Genomic DNA, 25,054 nt, shown 5'->3' with positions numbered 1-25,054 from the left:
TTAACGACTGAACCAAACTCTGTCACAGGGCCTGGAAAGAAAGAAAGATTTTTCCCTTTGCCTCTCCAGCATGGCTCCTCAGCTGGACACAGTTATTCATCCTGTCCTTAAACTTTTTTCTTGATATTTTGTTCATCATCTAATTTTGATTTTAAAAAAATTACATTAAAATGCTATTTGTTGTAAATCAACTATACTTCAATAAATTTTTTTAAATGCTATTTGTTTTGGTTACTGAGCTTTTTGATTCCCTCTTAAATTTTGTGCCTGCAGAAAGTACCTCACTCAGGTGCTCCGTGCAGTGCATCCCTTTCCATTTTCTGCACCAAGTGGAGACGGTAACATCTCCTAGAGATGCTGTCAGAGTGAATGAAGGTATGTGATCAAGTGTCCAGTATGGGGGCTGGCACATAGTAAAGGATCAATAAATATAAGTTATTACTATGTCAACTAAAGAAAAACACACACACACAACCTAAAAACTGCGAGTTATGTTTTATTTGGGGAACTTAGTGAGGCCTATAGATGGGGAGACAGCCTCTCAGACAGCTCTGAGGAACTGCTCCAAAGAGGTAAGGGAGGTGCCAGGATATATAGGAGTTGTTTGCTGGAAAAAACATCAAAAGATTATTGCTAATCACAAAAACAGACATCTCAGTTATTTTAGTGCTTTTCTATATATGGGAAGATGAAAGAGTCTGGGCTCATTGAAATCATTCCCTACATATGCATCTTTATTATCCAGGGCCAGTCTCCAAAGTACATAATGCTTCCTGTTTTCCTCCATCCCTGAATTCCCCTCAGGGCCCACCATGGTGTGAGGCGTGGGGGCATCTGCAGTGGCTGACGGCTTGATCTTTCTAGAACTGAAATGGCAGTCAACACTCTTCGTTTATTGGAATGGCAGGCAACAGTCACTGTCCACAGGTGGAGATTACATCCCCATTTGTATAGATAAAGAAACTGAGGCCCAGCAAAGGAAGGTGACCTGTGCAAGTCCCTGTGGTTATCAGGGACCTCACTGTGGTTCTCCTGACTTGGCCTCCAGTTATCTCCTCAGGGTACAGAAGCTACCGAGACAGAAAAACAAACAGGCCTATCAAAAGATTGTGCACGTCAGTGCCACTCATAGATGTGTGGAGTGTGTGTAGGACCAAAACTGCCAGAGTTGATCCCAGGCATCAGGGCAAAGACGGTGGATGTAGCAAAAACGCCTGCCTACCCAGGCATGCTGGCAAGCTGGAGGGCAACCCACACAAATACAGGGGGGAGTGGAGGTGGGCCTTTGCCTCTGGCTTCTGGAGGAAGAAATAGAGAATCTTAGAAAAGACAAAGCTGCGGCTAATGCACTTCCAAGGGGGGAAAGGACTTTGAAATTTGCCATAATACCAGCATCCAGAGACAGTCTGCTACTTTTCCATTAGAAAAATGGAATTATGCTTTCTCCATGTTAAATATTGTACAACACAGATTTTCAAGGCTTCACAGCAATTCATCTTACTGATGGATCGATCATAATTAATTTAACCAATCTCCAATTTTTTTCCTTTTCTTATTTTCTAAAAGTTGAGGACTTCCCTGGTGGCGCAGTGGTTAAGAATCCGCCTGCCAATGTAGGGGACATGGGTTCGAGCCCTGGTCCGGGAAGATCCCACATGCCGTGGAGCAACTAAGCCCGTGCACCACAACTACTGAGCCTGAGTTCTAGAGCCCGTGGGGCACAACTACTGAGCCCGTGAGCCACAACTACTGAAGCCCGCGCACCTAGAGCCCATGCTCCACAACAAGAGAAGCCACCACAATGAGAAGCCCGCGCACTGCAATGAAGAGTAGCCCCTGCTTGCCACAACTAGAGAAAGCCCATGCGCAGCAATGAAGACCCAACGCAGACAAATTAATTTTTTAAAAAGTTGAATTGTTGGCTCAAAGGGTCTGCACATTTTTAATGCTGTTGACATGAAATAGCCGTTTAGTTAGTAACAGTATCAAGCACATCTATACAAATTCTTCTTTGGAGAGGGCCTGCTATGTGGGCTTTTTTATATTTATTATTTCTTTTCATGCATAAAGCAACCCTACAAAGTAGGTGGTGTTCTTCCCATTTTACAGATGGGGACACAAAGCCTCAGAGAGGTGAAGTGACTTGTCCAAAGTCACATGGTTGGTGAAGCTGGGAAGACACCTAGAACTGACTCCAAAGTCAACGTGATGGTTAAATAGTTGTGAATAGAGAGGTGTCCAGGAAGGCTTCTTTTTTTTTATGAATTTATTTATTTATTTATTTTTGGCTGCGTTGGGTCTTCCTTGCTGTGTGCGGGCTTTCTCTAGTTGGGGCGAGCGGGGCTACTCTTCCTTGCAGTGCGCGGGCTTCTCATTGCGGTGGCTTCTCTTCTTGCAGAGCACGGGCTCTAGGCGCATGGGCTTCAGTAGTTGTGGCGCAAGGGCTCAGTATTTGTGGTGCACCGGCTTAGTCGCTCCGCGGCTTGTGGGAATCTTCCTGGACTAGGGCTCTAACCCATATCCTCTGCATTGGCAGGAGTATTCTTAATCACTGCACCACCAGGGAAGTCCCAGGAAGGTTTCTTAAAGGAAGTAAACCGTTAGCTGCTATTTATGTGGTGGACAGAATGACAGCGGGAGGAGTAAGGGTCGGGGCAGGCCGTTTGGCAAAGCCCAGAGCCTTGAGAAAAGGCCATCAGGAGATTTCTTAAAGCTCAAGATTTCTGGGTCAAAGGCATTAGCAGGGAGGCGTTGAGTCCTAGAGCGATTGATAGCCGCTGAGACAGCTGTGGACGCTGAGTCCCGCCCTCCCCCTGGGGACTAGGCACTGCGAGCTCGAGACCCCGCCCCAGTCCAACCGCTTCTCGGTCAGCAGCAATCGGACTCATCCAGCCAAGGGCCAATTCTGGCCCCGCCCCTCCCTTCCGGGTTCTATCCCTCGCTTCCGGTCCCAGGCCCACGCCCCGCCTCCGTCTAATTTGGAACAATCCGACGGAACCTGCTGGGGTCTGCTCCTCCCTATGCCACGCCCCTTCTCCGTCTGGTGCATTCAGAATTATCCTCCCGAGTCAGCTCAGGCCCCGCCCCTGCCCCGTCCGTGCCACCCCCTGCCTCCGAGATCAAGCCCTGACCACGCCCCTTCTTCGTTTGGCAAGGTCGGGCTGGCCTGCTGGCCCCGCCCCTCCCAGGCCCCGCCCCGTCTAGACTCTTCCCAAAGCCGCCGCCTCCTTCGACTCAGCTCGGCGTCGGGAGCTGCACCCATGGCGGTCACCGCTGAGGGCGCCCGCAGGAAGGAGCGCGTCCTCTGCCTGTTTGACGTGGACGGCACCCTCACGCCGGCTCGCCAGGTAGGGCCCCGAAGTTCAGAAGCTCTCGTCGGGAGTGTCACGCGCACACCCGGAGGCCGAATGTGTGGCCTGCAGCGGCATGACCCCAGACCCCCCCGGGACCGTGTGTGGGATGCGGCGACACCCGACCCCTGACACCCCCGGGCCTTCTGCTGGGAGTGATGGGAACCCGGTTCCCCACGTCAGAGCCCACTAGCGTCCGCGCCCACGTTCTGCCCGGGAGCGAGAGGGGTGGGTCGGATTCTGGAGGGAGGAAGCTGCGAGCAGGGGCCTAGTCTCCTCCCCACCCTACCAGGCCTGGCTCCGGGGCGCCCCCGCCTCCCCAGCCGTGGCTCCCACCCCATTTCAGCCCTAGGACGCACCGGTATCGCGAAGCTGGAGTCTGAACCTAGGGTTCCATACAAGGCTCAGCGCACCCAAGCGTTAGGTCCCCATCGGTGGGGGACAAGGGGGTCTCGGAGCCATCCCACCTGACCTTTGCAAGATTGGGCCTGCGTTTAGTTTCTCAAACCCCTCCCCTACTTTCCCTCCCTTCCATCCCCATCCCCCTCCTCTCCGAGGGAAGGATGGCGGGCTTCTGTACCATTTAGGCTGTTTTGGGGCTCCTTCCACCTGGAGATGGGGCGGTGGCTAGTCTGGTCCCATGGGGAGATTGTGGTACAGGGTGAGTGGGAGTGCAGTTTTCCTTCTAAAAACATCTCACTGGGTTGTTGATTCTCCAACCTCTGCTCCACACACTGTTTTTCTCCCTTTGGATCTCAGGATGAACCCCCAGACCCACCCTCACCAGCTGGGTGCATGGATAAGCAGGCCTCTTTCTTGCCCTCCAGTCTGGGTCCACCAGGACCTACTGAGGGATCTCCTAGAGCAGGGAGCCAGCAGGTCTAGGTTGCAGGGCAGGGGCTGATAGGAACCCAGGTCTTGGCCTCCCCTCCCCTATGTGAGGGCCCTGGGGGCACAGGCAGCAGTCAGGCCACCTGGCCTTCCAGCAGCTCCCAGGGTCCTCAGGGCTGGGAGGAAGACGACAGTGGAGGGAGGATAGCAGAGTCTAGGAACAGCCCCTACACCTCCCTCTGACCCTTAGCTCCCCTAACCTAATAGCCTAAACAAGGACAGAGTGTCAATGCTGTTCACCCACCTGGATCTGTCCTTAGCACTTTTTAAAAGTTAATTTTTAATTGTACACGTATTTACGAAGACATTCTCTTGTAAAGAATGGAAACGTAACAGAGGAGGGTAAAGTCCCCTCTGACCAGTCAGGATCCCAGGCCCAGCCCCATCCCCAAAGTTCTAAGGTTTTTTGTGTGCGTTTGTTTTTAGTAAGTGGCATCATACTGTGTGTGCCTTTCTGCAACTTGCTTTTGACAATTAACAGCATGTCTTGGGGCTCTCTCATGTTGGAAGCACAGCCCTGCTTTATTCTGTGTAGCCACAGTATAGAATTTCAGAGCAGGTGTGTGCCATGCTCCGACTGACTAGCTTATTTGCAGTTTTTCACTGTTATAAACCATCCCAATGAACATCCATATACACCTGGGCAATTCTGTGTGACAGGGTATTTGCATTTAAAGTTTTAATAGGTTTTGCTAAATTAACCTCCGAAGTGACTGTTCCAATTTATACTCTCACCAGCAACATATGAGAGTGCCTGTTTCCCCTATGTCCACCCTAGATATTGTCAGCTTTGAATAGCTGAATGTTTGAAAACATGGATTATAACTCATTAATTTACATTTCCTTGGTGGGGAATCTTTTCAAGTGATTAGTCACTAGTTAATTGTTTATTCATTTCCAAGCACTATCTCATTTAATCCTTAACAGTGACGTGGTTGCTACTCCACATGGTTGTTATTATGATTCCCATTTTATAGATGGGACAACTAAGGCAAAGAAAGGTAAAGCCATTTGCTCAGGTCATCCTGGTATTGAGGGACTTGAGCCAGAGTTTGAACCCAGGTGCATCTAATTTGGAGATGTGGGTTCTAAACCTTGACCTGCTACAGATCTGGGTGGAACATGGGCTCCCAGGATTCTGAGCACTGAGTAACATCTAAGTGGAGGTCCCAGATGTGCTGACAGAATGCTGTGCTTCCCTGCCCCCCTGCAGAAAATCGATCCTGAGGTGGCTGCCTTCCTGCAGAAGCTGCGAAGAAGGGTGCAGATCGGTGTGGTGGGCGGCTCTGACTACTCTAAGATTGCTGAGCAGCTGGGAGAGGGGGATGAAGGTAAGAGGAGCAACTAGAGCCAGTTCCACATTCGGGGTGGGGGTGGAGGAAGTGGGGAGTTCGTGAGATCCCTGGAGCAATGTGCCTTCAAAGACCCAGTCCTGCTTCTGTGGGGCAAAGGAAGCAGAGTGAACAGCCAGGTGTTTCCTTCAGTGATTCAACAAACATTTGGTGAGCACCTACTATGTGCCCGGCACTGTGCTGGGCTTTGGCGAAACAGCAGAGAACAAAGCAGACAGAATCCTGACCTTACATAGTTTACGTTCTCAGTTCTCCCTGCTGAGTCTTGATTTCCTCATCTTTAAAATGGGCTTATGGGGCTTCCCTGGTGGCGCAGTGGTTAAGAATCCACCTGCCAAAGCAGGGGACACAGGTTCGAGCCCTGGTCCGGGAAGATCCCACATGCCGCGGAGCACCTAAGCCCGTGTGCCACAACTACTGAGCCTGCGCTCTAGAGCCTGCAAGACCCAACGCAGCCAAAAATAAATAAATAAATAAAATGGGCCTAATCAGTAATGGCTACCATTTGTTGAAAATGACCTTGTGTTAACTTCTTTTCATTTAATCCTCACAACCGTGCTTTAGAGTGGGTATGAATACCCCATGTAACAGAGGAGGATTCTGAAGTCACCCAGGAAGTTGTGTGGACCCAGAGCCCCTTTTCGCAGCTGGGTTCCCGGTTTCAGCTTAGTTGAGGCAAATGCCTCCAGTTCCTCAAACCAGAGACTTCCTTGACTTTTCCCTTTTCCCCTCCTCCTCGTTTATTCCATCAGCAAGTCCAAAATGTCTCCCTGTGTCCGTGTCTCCATCTCCATCGCCCCACCATAGTCCAGGTGGTCACCTCCCACCTGACCCTGCAGCAGCCTCCTGGCTGTGCTCCAGCCACTTCTTGTGGCAGTCAGAGCCGAAAACTCCCCTTGCAGCCAGCCTTGATAGCACAGTGATGGAAGTTGTAAAATGAAAGGGAAGTCCCCATACAGAGGGGCTGTGAGAGCACAGAGTGGAAATGATGTCCTCTTCCGGGAAGTCCTGGAGGGCTTCCAGAGGAGGGAGCTGGATCTTGGAGAAGAAGTGAAGGGGGAGGGCATCCCAGGCAGAAGGAGCTGCATGAGCCAAGGCCCAGAGCGAAGCTCACTGGCTTGTGTGCTTGTTCGGGAAAAACCAAGCTGCAGAAGGCGAGGAGACTGGAAAAGCAACTTCTGGATAGAACAAGTGTGCTTTGGATGCCAGACCAAGGGGTGTGGGTTTCATCTCTCTGCTTGGCTCTGGGTACCCGGTCTCACACTCTTTCTTTCCCCCTGGCCTCTACATGGCCCTGAAGTCATTGAGAAGTTTGATTATGTGTTTGCTGAGAACGGGACGGTGCAGTATAAGCATGGACGACTGCTCTCCAAGCAGGTCAGTGCCCCCCTTCCCTGGGGCCTTAGGACCCCTTTCCACAGTGGAACATTCCCTTGGTGGCTTCTGTCCTGGGCGGGGGGGAACAGTGCTGTGCCCACCACACTCAGAGCCCTGTGTCCCTTGCCCAGACAATCCAGAACCACCTGGGGGAGGAACTCCTGCAGGACTTGATCAACTTCTGCCTCCGCTACATGGCCCTGCTCAGACTGCCCAAGAAGCGGTGAGGTCCCACCCAGCCTGTGTCCTGCCCCTCCTGGGCCTGAGCGAGGAAAGGGGCAGGTCTCTCAGATGGGCCCTGACTTGCCTGTGGGTGGATTCTTGTCCCCCCTGGTGTCCAGGTGGGGCTGGATTTGAATTCAGGGCCCTTCTCCTTCTCTCTGGCTCTCCACCCTCCCACCTGCCCCCTCCCCACCAGTGGAACCTTCATCGAGTTCCGGAACGGCATGCTGAACATCTCGCCCATTGGCCGGAGCTGCACCCTGGAGGAGCGAATCGAGTTCTCCGAACTGGACAAGGTGCCACCAACTGTGCAACCTTAGGCTATAGGACCTCAATCACTCAGCCTCTCTGAGCCTTTATTTTCTCACCATTGAAAAGGATTGGGGGTGGGTGGGTGTTCTGATTCAACCAGTACCCTTTTGGATACCTACCATGCGCCATGGTTGTAGGCACTTCTGCGTCTTTCCAGTACTGCTGGCTTCCCTCCCTTGGTGACCAGCACCACCAGCCACCTACTTACCTGAGCAACACCTAGGGCATCATTTCCACCTGCCCACCCCCATCAAGTCCAGAAGTAATGTCTAGGGTTTCAGCCTCCAGAGTTGGTCTCAGATCCTTTCGCTTATGTGTGTGCCTCCACCCCCTGCCCTAAAGCCCTGTCAGTCAGTTCTCCAGCAGTGCCATTGAGAAGCTTTTGAAGCACATCTGTCTGCCCCCATCCACTCCCTGCTTACAGTCCTTCCATGGGTCAGCTTTCCAACAGGACAATGTCCCAGCTGCCTCCCGTGGTGTCCTGAGCCCCGAGGGGTCTGCCTGGCTCAGGGCTCCCTCTTCAGCCTTCTCCCTGTGCCTCTGTTCTTGGAACACACCAAGGTCCCTGTCGCCTCTGGATGTGCTACCCTCGCTGAAGCTTGACTTGCATTTTGCTCATCATCCCCACCATGTACCCGCTCCCTTTCAGGGATGGAGCCAGTCCACCAAGCCTCTTCACGCCCGCCCATCTCTGTCCTTCCCGCTGACCTGCCCTTCTGCTCTCCCCCTGCTCTCTCTGCTCCGGCCATGTCCTCCTTGCTGATTCTAGAGATAGCAGACAGTTTCCTACTTCAGGGCTGTGCCTTCTCACCTCCTTCACATCCACTCAAGTGTCACCTTCTCAGTGTCACCTTCCCCGAGCATTACACGAAACATTGCAACCCCTTGTACCTGCTGATCTTCTCCTCTATTTTATTTCTTCCCAAACAGCCATCACCCTCTAATCCACTGTATCACCTATTTTTAAATCTTGGTTATTGTCTGTCTCCCCAGCTGAAGCTGTAAGCTCCTTAAGGGCTGGGGTTTCTGTGGCTGTTCACTGCTGGATCCACCGGGCCCAGCACATGCCTGACAGAAGTGCTTGAGAAATACTTTCTGAATGAATGAAATAGATGATATTATACCCATGTTATGAATGAGGAAACTGAGGCTCAGAGAGAGGAAATGGCTTGCCCAAGGTCACTTAGTTGCAGCCCAAAGATTTGAACTTGGGCCTCCGCCTGCTGCCCTCTGATGTTTCCCTGAGGCTGGGTGGGACTTGCAATGATGTCCTAGCTCATCCCCATTCTCACCCTGTGCCCCAAGGCTTCAGGTAGGCAATGCCCGCAGGCATGGAGACTTTTCTTGTAGACTGGTTAAGGTTGACCATTGGCCGAGAACCTCCTCCCACGCACATATTGAGAGGTGGCCCTTTCTCAGGCCACCTGGGTTTCTAATCCCAGTTCCACCTCCTACTTGCCCAGTTACGTGGAAAAGTGGCTTCACTACTATGTGCCTCTGTTTTCTCATCCGTAAAGTGGGGATAATCACAGTTCCCATCTCATGAGCTATAATGAGACAGGACACGCTGACTCTTCCCACAGCCCCCAGGGTCTTCTCTTGTCTTTTGGGTCTTGTTTTGCCCTCTTCTGATATTGGAGAGGGAGATGAACCTTCTGATCTCCTGTGTACCCTTCACCAGTGCAGATCTAATATAAATGCTTTACTCTCCTTCAGCCCTGCGGACTGGGCAGAGCTGACAGGGCTGAGTCCTGCCCTGAGGTGGACACTGTGACTTGGGACTCAGACTGTCCCATCCCTTCAGCCTTCCTCCTCGAGCCTCTGCTCCAAGGCCTCCTTCAGGATACCCCGCCCATACCCCACTGGCAGAATCTGGCACTGAGTTCAGTTACAGGCCTTTGGGATTCAGGCCCTGGCTCTGCCACTGAGGCTGGGTGACCTTGAACAAGGTATAGCCCCCCTGAGCCTCAGTTTCCTCATCTGTAAAGTGGGGGGTGGGGCATGACATCCACCTGGAAGACTCAGTGAGCTCACATGCATTGTGTACCCAGCCCAGGGCCTGGCCCACAGCAGCCCTCTGAACCTCAGTCTGCTCTCTCCCCTTCTGCAGAAGGAGAAGATCCGGGAGAAGTTTGTGGAAGCCCTGAAAACAGAGTTTGCCGGCAAAGGACTGAGGTTCTCCCGAGGTACGTCAACCCCTTGGAGGGCCTGAAAGGTCTGGTACATGAGCCCACCCCAGGGCCTCACTCCCAAGGCCAGGCTGCATCCCCCAGCATCTTTAGAAACCCCTCCCAGCCCTCCGAGCACAGCAAGGGCAAGCTGAGCCAAAACAGGCAGGAACTCCAGGCCCCAAGGCTTCCCCACCTAAACCCAGGCAACCTACACCTCCCACCCAGTTGCTCAGGTCAAAAACCAAAGCGTCTCCCACCACCACCTCCCGCTACAGTCCATCCCCTACAGTGGCCAGAGGGATCCTTACGGAAAAACAGACCCTGTCATACCCCTGCTTAGAGCCCTTCAGAGGCTCCTTCTCACTCCTCATGAAACCCAGGCCCCCTCCCTGCACCCCAGGGCCCGCATGCCTGTGCTGCTGCCCTTTCCCAGCTTTCTGTGTCACTGGGACACTCCACGCCCTTTCCTGCCTTGGGGATTGTATCATTCCCTGGCAACTGCCACTCTGGCTCAGGTCTCAGCTCAATGTCACCTTCTTGGACAGCTCTCCCCTGATCACACCGTCTGGGGAGCTTCCCTCCCCCACACCCTGCCCCCTTCATTGACTTACACGATCTGAAAGGTGGTCTGGTCACTTACCACCCATCTCTCCCACCTGGATCCTAACTCCCGTGAGGATCCTGAGTCTGTCCATGCCCTGTGCCTGGTGCTCAGTAGGCACTCTAGGGTTGTTGAATGAATGAATGAATGAACGAAGGGCCTTGCCCGAGGTCCCCGTGAGCTGCCCCTCTGCCAGCCTCATCTGCCAGCCTCACCCCCACCCCCACAGGAGGCATGATCAGTTTTGACGTCTTCCCTGAGGGCTGGGACAAGCGCTACTGCCTGGACAGCCTGGACCAGGACTGCTTCGACACCATCCACTTCTTTGGGAACGAGACCAGCCCCGTAAGTGTGGCTCAGGCTCAGCCCAGGTCCCCCCACCCCAAGTCACCTCCAGATCGGGGCCAGGACATGGGGTGACAGAACAGACCTCCTGGGAAACTCCCAGAGAACAGCCAGTGCTCACCAGCCCCATTACACAGATTGGAAGGCTGGGGCCCAGAGCTGGCTGGACACTTGCCCCATGTCACACAGCAAGTCAGGGCAGATCTGATGAAGGAGATGGGCCTCCTGGCGGTTCTAAGGCAGCAGGAGGAGGGGCAGCTGTGTAGGAGCCGGTGTGGGGAGGGGATCCCATGGCAGAGTGGATGTTGGGCTCCAAACCTGGGAACCTCCTCCAGGCACCACATGCGTACATAGGCCTTCACTGCCCTTCCTCTGTGTGCAGGGTGGGAACGACTTTGAGATCTACACAGACCCCCGGACTGTTGGCCACAGTGTGGTGTCCCCGCAGGACACGGTGCAGCGATGCCGTGAGATCTTTTTCCCAGAGGCAGCCCACGAGGCGTGACCAGGGCCCACACCTGCCCCTTGGGACTTCCAAAGAGCTCTGCCCGGCCCTAAGAGAGCCCCTGGCCCTGGTGTTCGGGGGCACCAGGGCCCCTCCTCTGGCCCAGGACACCTGCCTCATGTTACCTGCCTAAGTGGGCCCAGGGTCTGTGTGGACAGCCACCCCCAGCTGGTCAGCTCTTGGTGGGCCTGGCTTCTGTCTCCCAGCCCGATGGCCCTGGCTGCAGCTGCTGCTCATACTTCCGGACAGAGCAGGTTTCTGTCTACATGGGAAGCGTGTGCGAGTGTCGGTACGAGATAGAGCCCACGCTGCTTCCCTGCCCTAGATGGGGCGCAGAGCAGTGGGGAAGGTGCATACTTGTGAGAACTTGATCTCACAGATACTAAACTTCGTGGAACGCGGTGTGGAGTCTGAATGGCTATTTGGCCCCAGTCACAGAGGCTGTTACAGCCCTGCCTTTGCAGATGCGAAAACAGGCACAGATGGCACGGACTTGCCCCAGGTCACACAGGGAATCTGATGCAGTCGAGGAGGGTGGGCCATTGAAGCCCCAAACAAGGGCTGTTTGAGGTGTCCTCCCCCAGCCCCTTCCCCTGGGACCCAGACAGAACGGCAGCTGTGGGCCAGGCTGAGTCACAGTTGAGGGTTTATTGCCAGTGTGAGGAAGGATGGGGGAGTCCAGGTGGCTGGGGGTCTCAGGAGGTCGGACTGGACACTGTGGGGCGGCCCCAGGGCTGACGTTACCACAGCCTGCTTCCTGGTTGGTGCCTAAAGCGGGGGCCTACTTCTGGTGTGTGTGTGGGGAGGGTGTCTTGGGGGTTCCCAAGAGTTAACCTTCCGCCAAGGAATCCAGGGAGCCTTGTTCCTCAGGGGAAAGGCCTCAGGCCTTGCTAGAGTAGCCCCAGCTCAACATGGGGGTCAGGCTGGGCCATTCTGAGTTTTAGGGGGCTGGCCAGTGCATCTTAGCAGCTCTGGTCTTCCAGCCTCTGTGCTGGGGACAGGGGTGAGATACACATACCTCAGCTGGTGTCTCCCCTGGGGCCTTGGGGCACCTACAGGGCTGGGGATCCTCCTAGACAGTCACTGACCCCCGCATCCTTGGCATCTGTTTTACTCATACTGGGTTTCATAAGGATCACTCCCTGGCAGGTCCTCCCTTGAACCCCATTTCTTCCCCCATCAGGTGATGTGTTCTCTGGAGGGGAGTGTGGTGGGAAGGTGGGGGGATGGAGGTAGACCCCCTCCTTCCTGACCTCCCAGGCCAGGCCAACCCCCTGCCCAGGAGTGAATGCACGCAAACACATCCTGGCCCAAAAGGAAGAGGGATACCCCACACCTTAAGGGATGGACAAGACGGGCCACACCTCAGCCACTGGCCTGTTGGTGGCCAGTGGGAGCCACTATCCCATGGCTTTGGGAAGAGGGTCCAGCAAGGGGGGCTGCAGGGCTGGTGGTCTCTCAGGCTGAGAGCTATCCTTGTGGCTGGCTCGCCTGAGGGCATGTGTGTTCGTCCATCGCTGGGTCCTCAGCGGCCATGATGGCTGGGCACGGGCAGAGCATCAGTGGGGTTTGTGAGTCAGGGCAAAGGGGATGGCTCCATCCAAGCGGGGGGAGCCATGCTCCCACCCCTCTGCAGACCTTTGCCTCCCCGGGGGGGAGTCGAGGCAGCAAGGCTCAGCGAGGCCCAGGGAAGTGGACACAGCCTCAGTTTGGGGTTGCCAAAGCCGCTGCCAGGCTGAGGAGGAGGCGCTGGCCAGCAAAACCGGAGCCCCCAGAACTGCCTTCTGCCCCCAGGCCCCTCTTTCCTGCCTCAAGTGTGCTGAGAGAGAGCAGGAAGGAGGGAAGGCTGGGCCTTGGCCATGGGGGGCGCGAGGGGGTGGCCTTTCTGCCCCGGGTTTCACCCTCTTCCCCGGCAAGAGGCCGGGAGGCTCCCCCAAAGCACTCAGTGGCCTGGCTTCTGAGAGGAGGGGTCCAGGTCACAGTGGGAGACCCCAGCCTGGGGGGAGGGGGCTGTGTGTGAGTAGCACAAGCAGAGTCTGGCCCCCGGGGCCAGGCCTGGAGCAGAGGCAAGGGGAGCAAGCTTGTACGGGGCGGGGGAGCAGGGCCCACTGCTGCCCCGACTCCCAGCCCAGGCCTGACGCAGGCCCTCAGAGGCTCAGTGGACACGCACATGGGTGTTAGGAGGGCAAGAGGGTCCTGTGCGTGTGTGGCAGGGAGGGGAGGAAGGAGAGAGAGTGGAAAGCAGGGAAGGCAGGTCTGGTGGCCTTCCCCTCGGTCCAACTCACACAACAGTCACAGGGTAGATGGAGGCACACACTCACGTCCACAAGCACAGACAGACAGACGTGCACACCGAGGCCGCCCGGGGGACTGGCTCAGCCAGTGCCGTGGGGCGTGGAGCTGGCTGCTGCCCATCTACCCTGTGTGGCTCCCCCCACGCCTGGCGGCTGGCACAGGGGCCAGCAGCCTAGGAGCCCACGACCTGGCCGGACCACGTCTCGTGGGGAGTGTGTGGAGCCAGCTGGGTGAGCACCACCTCCACGGCTTGGAACTTCTGGTTCTTGGGCGGGATAGGGCACATCTTGTAGGTCACCTCGTCGCCTTCCACTGGCACGTACTCCCCCTCGATGCTGGTGAGGGGGAGGGGGTGTCAGCCCAGGAGCAGGCCCCCTCCCTGGATGCCCCCTGTGGTCTGGCCTGAGGGCAGCCTAGCCCTGGGCCTAGTTAGGCCAGGGAGCCTGAGCCAGCCTCCCTTCTCGGAGCCTCAGTTCTCTAATCTGTAAAATGGGAATCATAAACAGCCCCTCGCTATGCTACAAAGTGAGATGCAAAAGGGCTCAGGGAGGTTCCCAAGGCTTAGGGCTCAGTGACTCCACAGGTCACACCTGGCATTAGGGCTGGGGGCCAGGCCTAGACCACCTCCCACCTCCTAGCTTCCCTCCAGGCTGAAGGACCCAGCCCTCTCCGTCCCCGTGATGCGGGAACAGGATCCCAGGACTCAGGCAGTGGTTCCCAGGGCTTCTGGGGTCTGAGTGCCCCCTCTCCATCTGGCCCCAGCCCTCCTCCACCCATGCCCCTGGAAGCCCTATGAGAGGAGAAATGTGCCAGGAACACAGACTTCAGCCAGTGAGGGGAGAGGCCTAGGGAGCATTCTGGAGGCACTGCTAGGATACTGCAGCAGGGGCCCAGCCAACAACGGGGAAGGGGGAGGGACTCACTCAGACACATGCACGAAGATGTCCTCTGACCCGTTCTCCGGGGTGATGAAGCCGTGGCCCTGTGAGCGTGAGAACTGCTTACAGACACCCTTGAACACGGGGCCAGCCGAGGCACGGGCTGTCCTGAAGATAGGGTAGGGGTATTGGAACTGTGGGCTGGGGACCCCCTCCCTGGACCCCCACAGCTCTCCCGGGGCCCGTCTGCAGGGCCTGCCTCAGCGCTAGTGCTGTGGATAACCCTCCCCAGGCCAGAAACCACCCATAGAGACTAGTTCAGTCCTCTCATCATCCCATTGGACAATAAGGAGACTGAGGCCCAGAGAGGGAAACTGGCTCTCCGAGGGTGCACAGCAAGTGGGTCTCCTGACTCCCAGCCAGTGCCCCTCTCACTGTACAAGACCCTCCCCTCCTGAGGTTACATGGATTCCTGCTGTAAGATTTCGAAGTGAAGAATGTACAACCTAGGCTTGAATAACTCCCAGAACAAGGAGCTCACTCTCTCCTGAGGCAGCAGTATCCATCCTGTTCACTTATTTGTCATTCATCCCTTCATTCATCATTTATTAGGCATCTGCTCTGTGCCTGGTCTTGGGTTGGACGTGGGACAATCGGCGCTTGCCATCAAAAGCCCCTCCTTTGACCAAACCAAGTCAGCCTCCCTGTGGCTCCCACAAAACCCTTCCCCAATTTGACTCCACCCCGTGACCCACCCCAAAGACCCAGGGCTGGTCTCTGTCCAGCCTGCCCGCCTCTTTCCAAAGGTCCACCCCATGCCTCTGCATTTGCCCAGGCTGTTTCATCCACCGGGAGCACCCAGCTTCCTTCTTCACCTGATAAATCTTCCAAACCCAGCTAGGACATCTTCCCTGATGCCCAACCCGGCCAGGTGTAGTGAATGGTGGACAAATTCCCTCTGGATTGTAAGCACCTTGCAGGCTGAGACTTTGCCTTATTCATCACTGGATCCCCTGGTCGGGAGCTCAGTACAGCTTTGTGGAATGAATGAACGCTAGCAGTTACTGGAAGGTCCTTACACAGCTCCCCTGTCCTCGGGTGAGGACAACAGGGGATGGAGGAGGCTGGGAGCTGGGCAGCCCCGACCGGAGCCCTGTCCTGGGGAAGGACCACCAGAGCCTGGGTGAGGGACAGGTACTCACGCTGAATACGTCCTGGTCCGTTTGGTGGGCAGGGGACTGGGCAGGTCCCGAGATGAGACACAGCCTCGCTCCCAGACCCTGCTGCCCTCCCGGTGGAATGGGAAGGTGGGCCAGACAGGGGACTTGGGGGAGTGGAGCGGGGGCACGACCGGGGGTGGCGTGGGCTCCGAAGTCATGGTGGAGCCAGTGGGAGAGCCTGGTGGGCTCCCAGGCGCAGGGGCCGGTGAAGGGCTTGGGCGTCCTTGTGGGCAGGGCCCGGCCTGGCCCTGCTCGGCGGACTCACCAGCCACAGGCTCCGTCTGGAAGGGGGAGAGAGAGGTACAGGTGAGTGTGGTCCAGGGTGGGCAGCTTCTGGACACAAGTCTGGAGGGCTGGGCCTGCCTGCTACTCCTGACAGAGTGAGTTCAGGCCACTCACAGCCCCTGCCTGACTCAGTGTCCTCCCCAGAAAGACAAAATGGTCATACAACTTTGCTGTGGGCTGAATTGTGTTCCCCTAAAATTCACATGTTGAAATCCTAACCCCTCCAATGTGATACTATTTGGAGATGGGGCATTTGGGAAGTAACTAGGTTTAGATGAGGTCAGGAGGGTGGGGCCCCCATGATGGGATTAGTGTCCTTAGAAGGACAGACACCCCCCCCCCCCACCCAGAGCTTGCCTCCTTTCTCCCTGCCTTATGAGGACACAGCTAGAAGGGGGCGGTCTACAAGTTAGGACAAGAGCTCTCCCCAGACAGAGCCAGAGCATGCTAGCACACTGATCTCGGATTTCTAGTCTCCAGAGCTGTAAGAAGTAACTGTCTTGTTTAAGCCCCCAGTCTGGGGTATTTTGTTAATGGTGATCCAAGCTGACTGAGACTAACCAAAAGTCCTTCCAGCTTGAAGTTCAATTCTTTAACTTGGGGCCCTAAGAGGTGGGATGGGTAAAGTGGCCAATGATCCGGGACACAGTGTGGCACAACTACTAGCAGTTTCAAATCCACAGACCTGGGTCTGAATCTCAGCTTTGTCACCTGTAACTTGGTGACCTCAAGCTAGCCACCCAACAGTTCCAACATGGCAGGTGGGAATGTGGGTGAATGTGGACCCAAAAGGTCTGGGTTTGAATCCTGGCTCCTCTACCTACCAGCTGTGCAGCCTTGGTCAACACTCATAACCTTTGACTTGGTTTCCTGCTCTGTAAAATGGGGATAATGTTGGTTCTTATTTCACAGAGAGGTTGCTGTGAGGATTAAATGACTTTCTACATGCTTAGAACAGGACCGGGGCATGGTGAGCTCTTAGGAATGTTGGAGATTCTACCTTAGCCCCAGGTTCCCCCTCTCTAAGATGAGGTTGAGAATGCTTACCACGCAAGGCTGCTGAGGTTTTTGGGTTTTGGTCACACCACACAGCTTGTGGGATCTTAGTTCCCAGACCAGGGATTGAACCCATGTCCACGGCAGTGAAAACCCGTGTCCTAATTACTGGACTACCAGGGAATTCCCCTGGTTGCTGAGGATTCAATGATTTAGTGTGTGTGATGGCATCTGGCATCTTGTAGGTACCCAATAAATTGCTACTATCAGTGCTAATCAATAGAAATTCCCGTCAACAGCTCAGTGCCTGGATGACCTTAAAAAAATTCATCCTATATTTTTCTCTGCAGAGGAAGAGAATGTAGTTCCCCCACCCATGCACTCACCCCCCCTCCCCCTCCCCAGGGGCTGGAAAGTCTTGGGCTCAAAGAGATGCTAGCTGTTGACTGAGCCTGGGGCGGGCAGCCTGCCACAGTGGGGCCAGGCAGGACACCTGGACCAGGAGACCTCCAGCTCCGCTGCGTGTTAGCCGTGGACTTGGGTAGCACTTCCACTGGCCTCAGCTTCCTCATCTGTATAATGGAGCTGATAAGCCCCGCCTCACTCCCTCACAGGCTATGGTGAGGCTTGGCTAAGGTGGGGGATACAAAGAAGTGCCCATTGTCCATGGTCATATAAGAGTGAGAGTGACGAGTTCCCCACCTCCTCACCCCCATTCCTTCACTCCCCCCCACTTCACCCAAAGGCCTTGGGGCCAGAGGTGAATCCCTGAACTAAGTCTCTTTCTGGCCTCCATCTCCACCCTGCCCTGCCGCCCAGGGAAGAGTTTAGGACTCCTTAGGACTCCAGAGCCCTGCATGGACTAGAAGAGCCAAGGAGTCACCCCATTCAACCCCCATCATTGGAGCAGGTCTCCTGGCCACTGTTCAAGATCACATAGCAAGTGGGACTTTTCTGGGTCAAGGTGATGAGCTGACTGTGCCATCCCTGGGGGTGGAGATGCAGCCTCCCTCCTCCCCAGCAAGTGCCCAACACATCCCTTCCAGCCAAAAGAACTGCCAGGGGTGGGGTGAGAATTGCCCCTCACAGCCCCTCATGCTGACGTGCAGTTTTTCTCTCTGAGCCCACTTGAGGAGGCAGGGATGGGCCAGGTTTAGCATTTTTATCTCTATTTTATTTATTTATTTATTGGCTGCGCCGCCCTGCGGCTTGTGGGATCTTAGTTCCCCAACCAGGGATCGAACCCGGGCCCTCGGCACTGGAAGCGTGGAGTCCTAACCACTGGACTGCCAGGGAATTCCCATGTCCCCATTTTAGAGAGAAGAAAACTGAAGCAGTCACAGAAAAACTTGCACATGAATGTCCATGGCAGCATTACTCATAATAGCCCCAAAGTGGAAACCACCCAAGGGTCCAACAACAGATAAATGGATAAACAAAATGTGGTTAACCATAAAGTAGAGTATTATTCAGCCATAAGAAGAAATGAAGTACTGATACATGTTACATTACAGCTGAACCTTGAAACCGTGAACCTTGAGATCATGATGCTGTGTGGGAGAAGCCAGTCACAAAAGACCATGGATTACATGATTCCATGCACGTGAAACGTCCAGAATAAGCAGACCCATAGAGACAGGAAGTAGATGAGTGGTTCCAGGCTTTGGGGAGGGGGAAGGAGAATGAGTAGTGACTGCTAATGGGTACAGGATTTCTTTTGGGGGTGATGAAAATGTCCTAAAATTGACTACAGTGATGTTGTACAACTCTGTAAATATACTAAAAGCCGTTGATTTGTCCGTCTTAAGCGGATGAATTATATGGTGTGGGAATGGTATCTAATAAAGCTGTTACCAGAAAGGAAGACAGGCAACAAACCTACCCAGGATGACACAGCCAGGAAAGCAGGAGATGACGGGCCCTGCATCACAGCCCTGGGTGCCTGCTTCCCTAACTGGGTGAGGGTGGCCGGGGGCAGGGAGAGGAGCTCGGCCTCCCTTTCTGCAGGAAGCAGGGCGGCGCGGCCTGCCCACTGCACAGTTTTCCCAGGCCTGGTATTGTGCTTGGCGGTGACAGCCTGTGCTGGGAGGTCATGGCGGGTGGAGGGGAGGGAAGGAGGTGGGGGAGGGGCAGAGGCAGCCCACAGTGGTTACCAGGGAGATGCAGCTGAGCTGGGCCCTGCTCTGGCCAGCCGGGCCTCCAGACCCAAGACTGAGTGAGCGTGGCTCCCAGGTCTCATGCAAAGCGGGCAGTGGGGAAGGGGAAAGAGGTACTGATTTTCCAGGGTTAGGGTTGAGGGCAGCCCCCCTCCTTCCCTTCCCCCAAATGGGCCAGGCAGCAGAGGGGGAGGAGAAGGGGATGGAGTAAGAGCAGCAATAGACATTCATCCCCTCTAGCTCCCAGTCCACAGCCCCACCTACCCAGAGGGCCTCCCAGGGAGAAGGTGGGGAGTTGACCTTCGGGCAGGAGCTGGGGCTGGAGGGGCAGACGAAGTAGCCCCCACAAGTGCCAAGAGCGCTGCTCTGCGATCTCCCCTCTCTCCTTCCTCTTCTGGAAAATGGGGATTACAAGAATCCCTCCTCCGAGAGCTTCAGTGAGGATGACATGGGATGGAATGGGGGAAGCACTGGGTAGGTGCTGGGTGAGAGGGTGCTCCTTCCGGACAAGGTGGCTAAGTTGGGCGTGGAAGGGAGAGGGAGTGGGCAGAAGGAGAGACCCGCCAGCCAAAGCCGCCCCTTACGCTCATCTTCCCTGTTTCCCCAAGGACTCACCCACACACTAGGTCCCTGCGCTGCCCCTCATAGCTTCTCCTTTCATTTAGTTCCTGCAATAGTCCTTTAAGGCTGGTGCTATTATGACCCCATTTTGCAGATGAGGAAACTGAGGCTCAGAGAGGCTGTCACTCACTCAAGGCCACACAGCAATTAATGTCTGAGCCAGGACTTGAACCAGGGGAATCCGACTCTGGAGCCTTAGAGTGGGAAGTCAGGAGTCCTGGGTTCAGCCCCTGCATTGCTACTGACTTGCTGTGTGATCTTGGACAGAGTCTTTCCCTCTCTGGTTCCTGCCAGAGCCCTGGACTTGAAGAAACTGCACAGTGCAGGGCAGCCTGGGAGACCGGGGAGAACGGAACAAGGGGGTGCTGAGCAAGCCTCCAGTTCAGACCCTTTCTCCAGAATATTGCCACAGAAGGGGGCAAGTGAAGACAGGGCTTTTATTGTCTGAATGCTATACACAGTCTTTACAAAAAGTCTTTACAGGACTTCCCTGGTGGCGCAGTGATTAAGAATCAGCCTGCCGACGCAGGGGACACAGGTTTGAGCCCTGGTCTGGGAAGATCCCACATGCCGCAGAGCAACTAAGCCTGTGGACTACAACTACTGAGCCTGTGCTCTAGAGCCTCCAAGCCACAACTACTGAGACTGCGTGCTGCAACTACTGAAGCCCATGCGCCTAGAGCCTGTGCTCTGCAACAAGAGAAGCCACCGCAATGAGAAGCCCGCGCACAGCAACGAAGACTCAACAGATCCAAAACTAAATAAATAAAATATTTTTTCTTTAAAAAGTCTTTACAGAAATTATTTTCCATTTTTAAATTTCCCAGTTGCCCTCAAAGGTTGCAATCACAATTGTTTCCATTTTACAAATGAGGAAGCTGAAGCTCAGAGAGGATAAGTGACTTGCCCAAAGTCACACAGCAGGTAAGTGACAGAGGCCAGATTTGTCTGAAAGCAAATGGTGCTTTTCCTGTGAGGATAAATTCTGTTCCTGGTTCAGCCAAGACAAGGCTGAAGTTTTCCCAAAAGAACTTTCCCTGAGAAAGGGGAAATAAACTCCGAGAGCAGAGAAATAGATGTGTCTGTAGAACATGTGCCTCAACTCAAACAGAGCTAAACCCTAGGTCCTGAGGAATTCGGTGTGCCCAACTGGGGGCATCTCTGGCCTGGAATAATGCCCTTCAGAACTAGCAGTTGGAGGGCAAGAGGACAGCTCAGGACCCAGAGGGCCCAGGACTGAATCCTGGCTCTACAGTGTCCTAGCTGAGTGACCCTCCCTCTTTGAGCCTCAGTTTCCCCATCTGTCCAATAGGGCAAATCGTAGCACCCTGTCCAGGTTATGAGAGGAGCTGGGAGCTGTGTCAATGGTCCACCTGTGAGTGTTTTGGTTCTGACCCTGCCAGCCAAGATCCTCTTCATTTCCCTGCAAGAAGATCAAACCCCAGCAATTCCACAGACAAAAGGGGCAGGAGAGCTGAAAACAAAACATCAGGGCTGTTCGGAGATAACCCTAGGCAAGGTCGTGATACAGCTTCACAGGGCTGTGAATGGTGACTCAGCCCTGATAGCAGGTGGCCATCAACCTGGTGTTGGGGCTCCTCCAATTATCAGCTCCCCAAAAAAGAACTGGGCAGGAGATGGCCCTCAGAGTCCTCTGTTGACCAAGCGAATCCCTCTCCTTCTGGGCAGATCAGGGAAAGCAAGGTGGCTCAACCACCCAGGGCTGTGTGACCTGGGGCAAGCACCTGCCCTTCTCTGGGCCTCAATTTTCTCCTCAGCTATATGAATCATCATTGGTCCAGATGACTCATGAGGGTCACTCCAATTCTCCTCTGAGGTTGTCAGAAACACACACGTCACTGAATATGATTGCCAGGTTCTGGGACAACAAACAGGAGAGGAGATAGCCCTGCCCTTAGAGGGCCCCATTCCACTGGGGGTAGCAGATAGACAAGTAGAACACAGGGTGGTTAGTCCTGATACGACTAGATCACAGCCACCGGGACTTCCCTGGTGGCACAGTGGTTAAGAATCCGCCTGCCAATGCAGGGGACATGGATTTGATCCCTGGTCTGGGAAGATCCCACATGCCGTGGAGCAACTGAGCCCGTGCTCCACAACTACTGAGCCTATGCTCCGGAGCCCACGAGCCACAGCTACTGAGCCCGCGTGCCGCAACTACTGAAGCCCATGCTCCTAGAGCCCGTGCTCAGCAACAAGAGAAGCCACCGCAATGAGAAGCCCGTGCACTGCAACGAAGAGTAGACCCTGCTCGCCGCAACTAGAGAAAGCCCGCGTGCAGCAACGAAGAGCCAACGCAGCCAAAAATAAATAAATAATTTATAAATTTATTTTATAAAAAAAGAAAACAAAACAAAATTCAAGTAGTGAGTTTAAAAAAGAAAAAGATCACAGCCACCATCGATTGATTATTAACCGTGTGCCAAGTGGTATGCCAAACCCTTTGCCCTGTTTCCTCATTTACTCCTCACAACACACCTACATGATAATTACTGTTATTAACCCTGTTCTTCAGAGGAGTAAACTGAGGCCCAGAGAGGTGAAGAGTCTTGCTGGGGTCACACAGCCTTCCGCACCCTGGAGACGTTTCGGGGGGCGGTGCAGAAAGGCCTCCGGTGGGAGGCGCAGCAGGTCCCTGAAAGCGCCTGCCTCCCCTGGAGAGGGAAGAGAACAGGGCCTGGGGTTCTATTTCTGGCTTTGTGCTGACTCAGACTGTGACCTTGGGTGAGTCACTTGTCAACTACAGCAAGCTTAAAAGCAACTCCCTCAATAAAAACATCCCAGCCCGAGCCCCCATCGTGGAGGAACAGAGAGGGGGAGGAATGGGTATGGTGGCTTGGAAAGGGGAAGGGCAGGGAACACAGGGTGATGGTGGAAGGGCTTTCTGAACTTTGAGGTCTTGCCTGTGATGGGCCAGAGGAGGGTGAGGAAACAGCCTCAGAACCACCAGAGAGAAGCTGGCACTTCCCCGGCCCCTCCCCCTCTCCCAGCCTCCCAGACACTCCTTAAAATACATCAGTGCCAAAGCTGCTCTAGCAGCTGGAGGTGACCTAATTAAACCTGGTTCTTTCCCTCTCCCACATGGTGTTTGTGTGTTTGTGTGTGTGTGTGTGTGTGTGTGTGTGTGTGTGTGTGTATTGCGGGGAGGTGGGGGTGCGCTGCCCTGGCCAATACTTGAGCTTAATTGAGACCCTTTAACTCTCCTCCTTGTCATGTCCCCAAGCTGCCCTGGGGGGCTGCTATGATTAAGCCCTTTGGGCTTCCTTGGTATTAGTGGGGGTAGGGATGCCAGGATGGGCACCACGAGATCCATGCTCACATCCCAGCTCTGCTGGGCTGTGTGACCCTGGGCAAGTTGCTTTCCCATCCTGAGTCCCCCTAGAAAGAGGTACGGACTGGTCAAAGTCACATTTAGACTGGCCAAGCTTGCATTCAAATCAATATAACCCCAAAGCCCATGAGCTTTCCAGCGTGCCATGCCACTCCTCCTGGTAACCATCATGTCACTGGCTTTGGGGCAGGGGAAGAGCTCCCCGCTCCCATTGCTTTTTGCCTCCCATCTTAATGCTCTGCATGGACAAAGGTCTGAATTGCCCCAAGACCTCTTCCCACCAGGCTCTGGGTCCTGGTTTTGCTGGTTGTTACCAATGGATGTGACCAGCTCAGCTAAGCCCTGAGCTCCCTCTGCTGGTGCCACTCTCACGGACTTGCCTCTAGACCAGCTTGCAGGTGTCCCCTCCCCACCAGCCAGCTGTGTGGGACCCCCCAGTCCCCCCTAGGGAGGCCCCCTCCAAGGCCAGTGGATTCTGTGAACATTGCCCATCCATCTCTCTCCAGGCCTGGGAGAAACCTCTGTGGCCAAGATTGTCCCCTGACCTCTCCCAGGCCCCTGTGAGCTGGTTCCTGCTTACACCTGTCTTTGTTTTTTTGTTTTTGTTTTTGGAGGAGGGTCAGACAGATCCAGAGGGGTGGGGCAGATATGGGGAAATAGATGTTTTTGGAAAGGACTTAAAAGAAATGGTGGGGGGAGGTGGGGTAGGAGGCTGGGAGGAGGAAATATCCAGAATTTGGAGGACCCAGAGGCCTCTGGGATGGAGTCAGTTTTGGGGAACTGGCTCCCCATACCCCAGGGGGCTGGAGACAGCCCCTTCCGAGGGAGACGTCTCCACAGGAGCATACCCAGGCGGGCATGATGCCAGGCTCTCAGAGAGGTTGCCCACCCTCCACCCGGGCGCACTTCCTCTTCCCCTCCCCCAGCCCCAGCGGATGCAGCAGTTCACACTCTGTATTTATTATTGTTCTCGCTCCGCGTCTCCCTCCCCTCTGCCTGGGAAGAATCTGCAGGCTGGCAGATTGGCAGGAACCTGCTGTCTCCCTTCTGGGTGCCAGCATCACCCCTTATCTCTGCCTGGACTCCTTGTGCCAGGGTCAAGCCACTGAGGAACTCGGCACCAAGCAAGGCTGCCCGAGTCCCTGAATCCCACGGCAGGGGACCCAGCAGCCCCTGGCTTATCACCCCTGCCCTCCAGGGGCTGCGTCCTGGCAAGGGTGGAGGTTACAGCCAGACCAGTGGGCAAGGGAGAGGAGTGGCCTTAGGAGAGGCAAGAGCTTCTGGTGGGGTTGGTTCTGAGGCAAAGGGGAATATAATAACATGGAGCCACCTCTCCAAGCCAATTAACACCATTATCCCCCATCACATCAGGGAAGAAATAGTCAGGATGAGACAGCTGCTCCAGGTCCAACTGTCTGCCTGCCCCAGACAGTCCCTCCCGACCCCCAACCCAGATTCCAAGGGGAAAGACCTATTTTGCTCCCTGCTGCACTCTCTTTTCAGTGTCTGGTAGGAGACACAGTGATTTCTCCAGTCATTTCTCTCCCCCTGGTTCCCAGACAGGAGGCTGCGGCTTGGCAGGTGTCTGATGCTCTCTGCTTCTTGAGCCAGACACAAGTCCCAGACACACAGACACACACACACAGACACACACACACACACACACACACACACACCCTCTCACAGGGAGCCACACAGCCTCAGCTTCCCCTGGGGGCCAGGGAGAGGGAGCGCAGGCGGCGGGATGGCCCGGTGGGCTCATGTGCTCAGCCGCCTGCCCCTCTTCTGTAAACTGAACGGGGCTGAACCAGCCCCAGGGGAGGTGCCCACCTTCCCAGTGCCCCCAGATCACGCCTCCCTCCTTCGCCCCTGCCAGAGCCAGTTTCCAGTGTGCCCTCTGTGTGCCCGCACGGTCTGGCCCCTTACCTCTCCCTGGCAGCTGAGGTCCTGGCACTGCCTCCTGCAGCTGGCTTCAGACTCGGCCTCTCGCGCACGCTTGGAGCTGACGAGCAGGGGATGGTCTGAAAGATGAGCTGTGTGTATGACTCTGTGTGTGTGTGTGTGTGTGTGTGTGTGTGTGTGTGTGTGTGTGAGCATGCGGCACCTCAGGCCCCTCACTCACTCA

General features: G+C 55.0%; 2 protein-coding genes across 5 annotated transcripts; one reads left to right on the top strand and one right to left on the bottom strand.

Moving 5' to 3' along the window:
* Positions 1-1,290: 1,290 nt before the first annotated feature.
* On the top strand, positions 1,291-23,390 carry PMM1 (phosphomannomutase 1). Of its 3 annotated transcripts, none has more exons than XM_089921378.1 (8): positions 1,291-3,347; positions 5,455-5,572; positions 6,894-6,970; positions 7,102-7,193; positions 7,389-7,488; positions 9,615-9,690; positions 10,506-10,621; positions 20,052-23,390. In XM_089921378.1, exons 1-8 carry the CDS (start codon positions 3,021-3,023, stop codon positions 20,160-20,162), a joined length of 1,017 nt encoding a protein of 338 aa, XP_089777504.1. In that variant the 5' UTR covers positions 1,291-3,020; the 3' UTR covers positions 20,163-23,390. The 3 variants fall into 3 exon arrangements, with proteins under 3 accessions (XP_089777504.1, XP_022452543.1, XP_089777505.1); XM_022596835.2 differs by lacking the exon at positions 20,052-23,390 and adding an exon at positions 11,004-11,914 and having other exon boundaries at positions 1,294-3,347; XM_089921379.1 differs by having other exon boundaries at positions 1,304-3,347; positions 20,061-23,389.
* On the bottom strand, positions 10,763-25,054 carry CSDC2 (cold shock domain containing C2). 2 transcript variants are annotated; one of them, XM_022596838.3, is made up of 4 exons: positions 24,856-25,054; positions 15,502-15,800; positions 14,345-14,467; positions 10,763-13,756 (listed from the first exon to the last, which is right to left on the bottom strand). In XM_022596838.3, exons 1-4 carry the CDS (start codon positions 25,024-25,026, stop codon positions 13,594-13,596), a joined length of 756 nt encoding a protein of 251 aa, XP_022452546.2. In that variant the 5' UTR covers positions 25,027-25,054; the 3' UTR covers positions 10,763-13,593. The 2 variants fall into 2 exon arrangements, with proteins under 2 accessions (XP_022452546.2, XP_089777506.1); XM_089921380.1 differs by lacking the exon at positions 24,856-25,054.

Source organism: Delphinapterus leucas, chromosome 11, assembly GCF_059928025.1.
Source record: "Delphinapterus leucas isolate spDelLeu-1000000601 "Yukka" chromosome 11, BTC_Dleu_Yukka2, whole genome shotgun sequence".
NCBI classification, from domain to species: Eukaryota; Metazoa; Chordata; class Mammalia; order Artiodactyla; family Monodontidae; genus Delphinapterus; species Delphinapterus leucas.
Note: the sequence above shows the minus strand (reverse complement) of the source record. Positions and strands in the feature narration are given on the sequence as shown.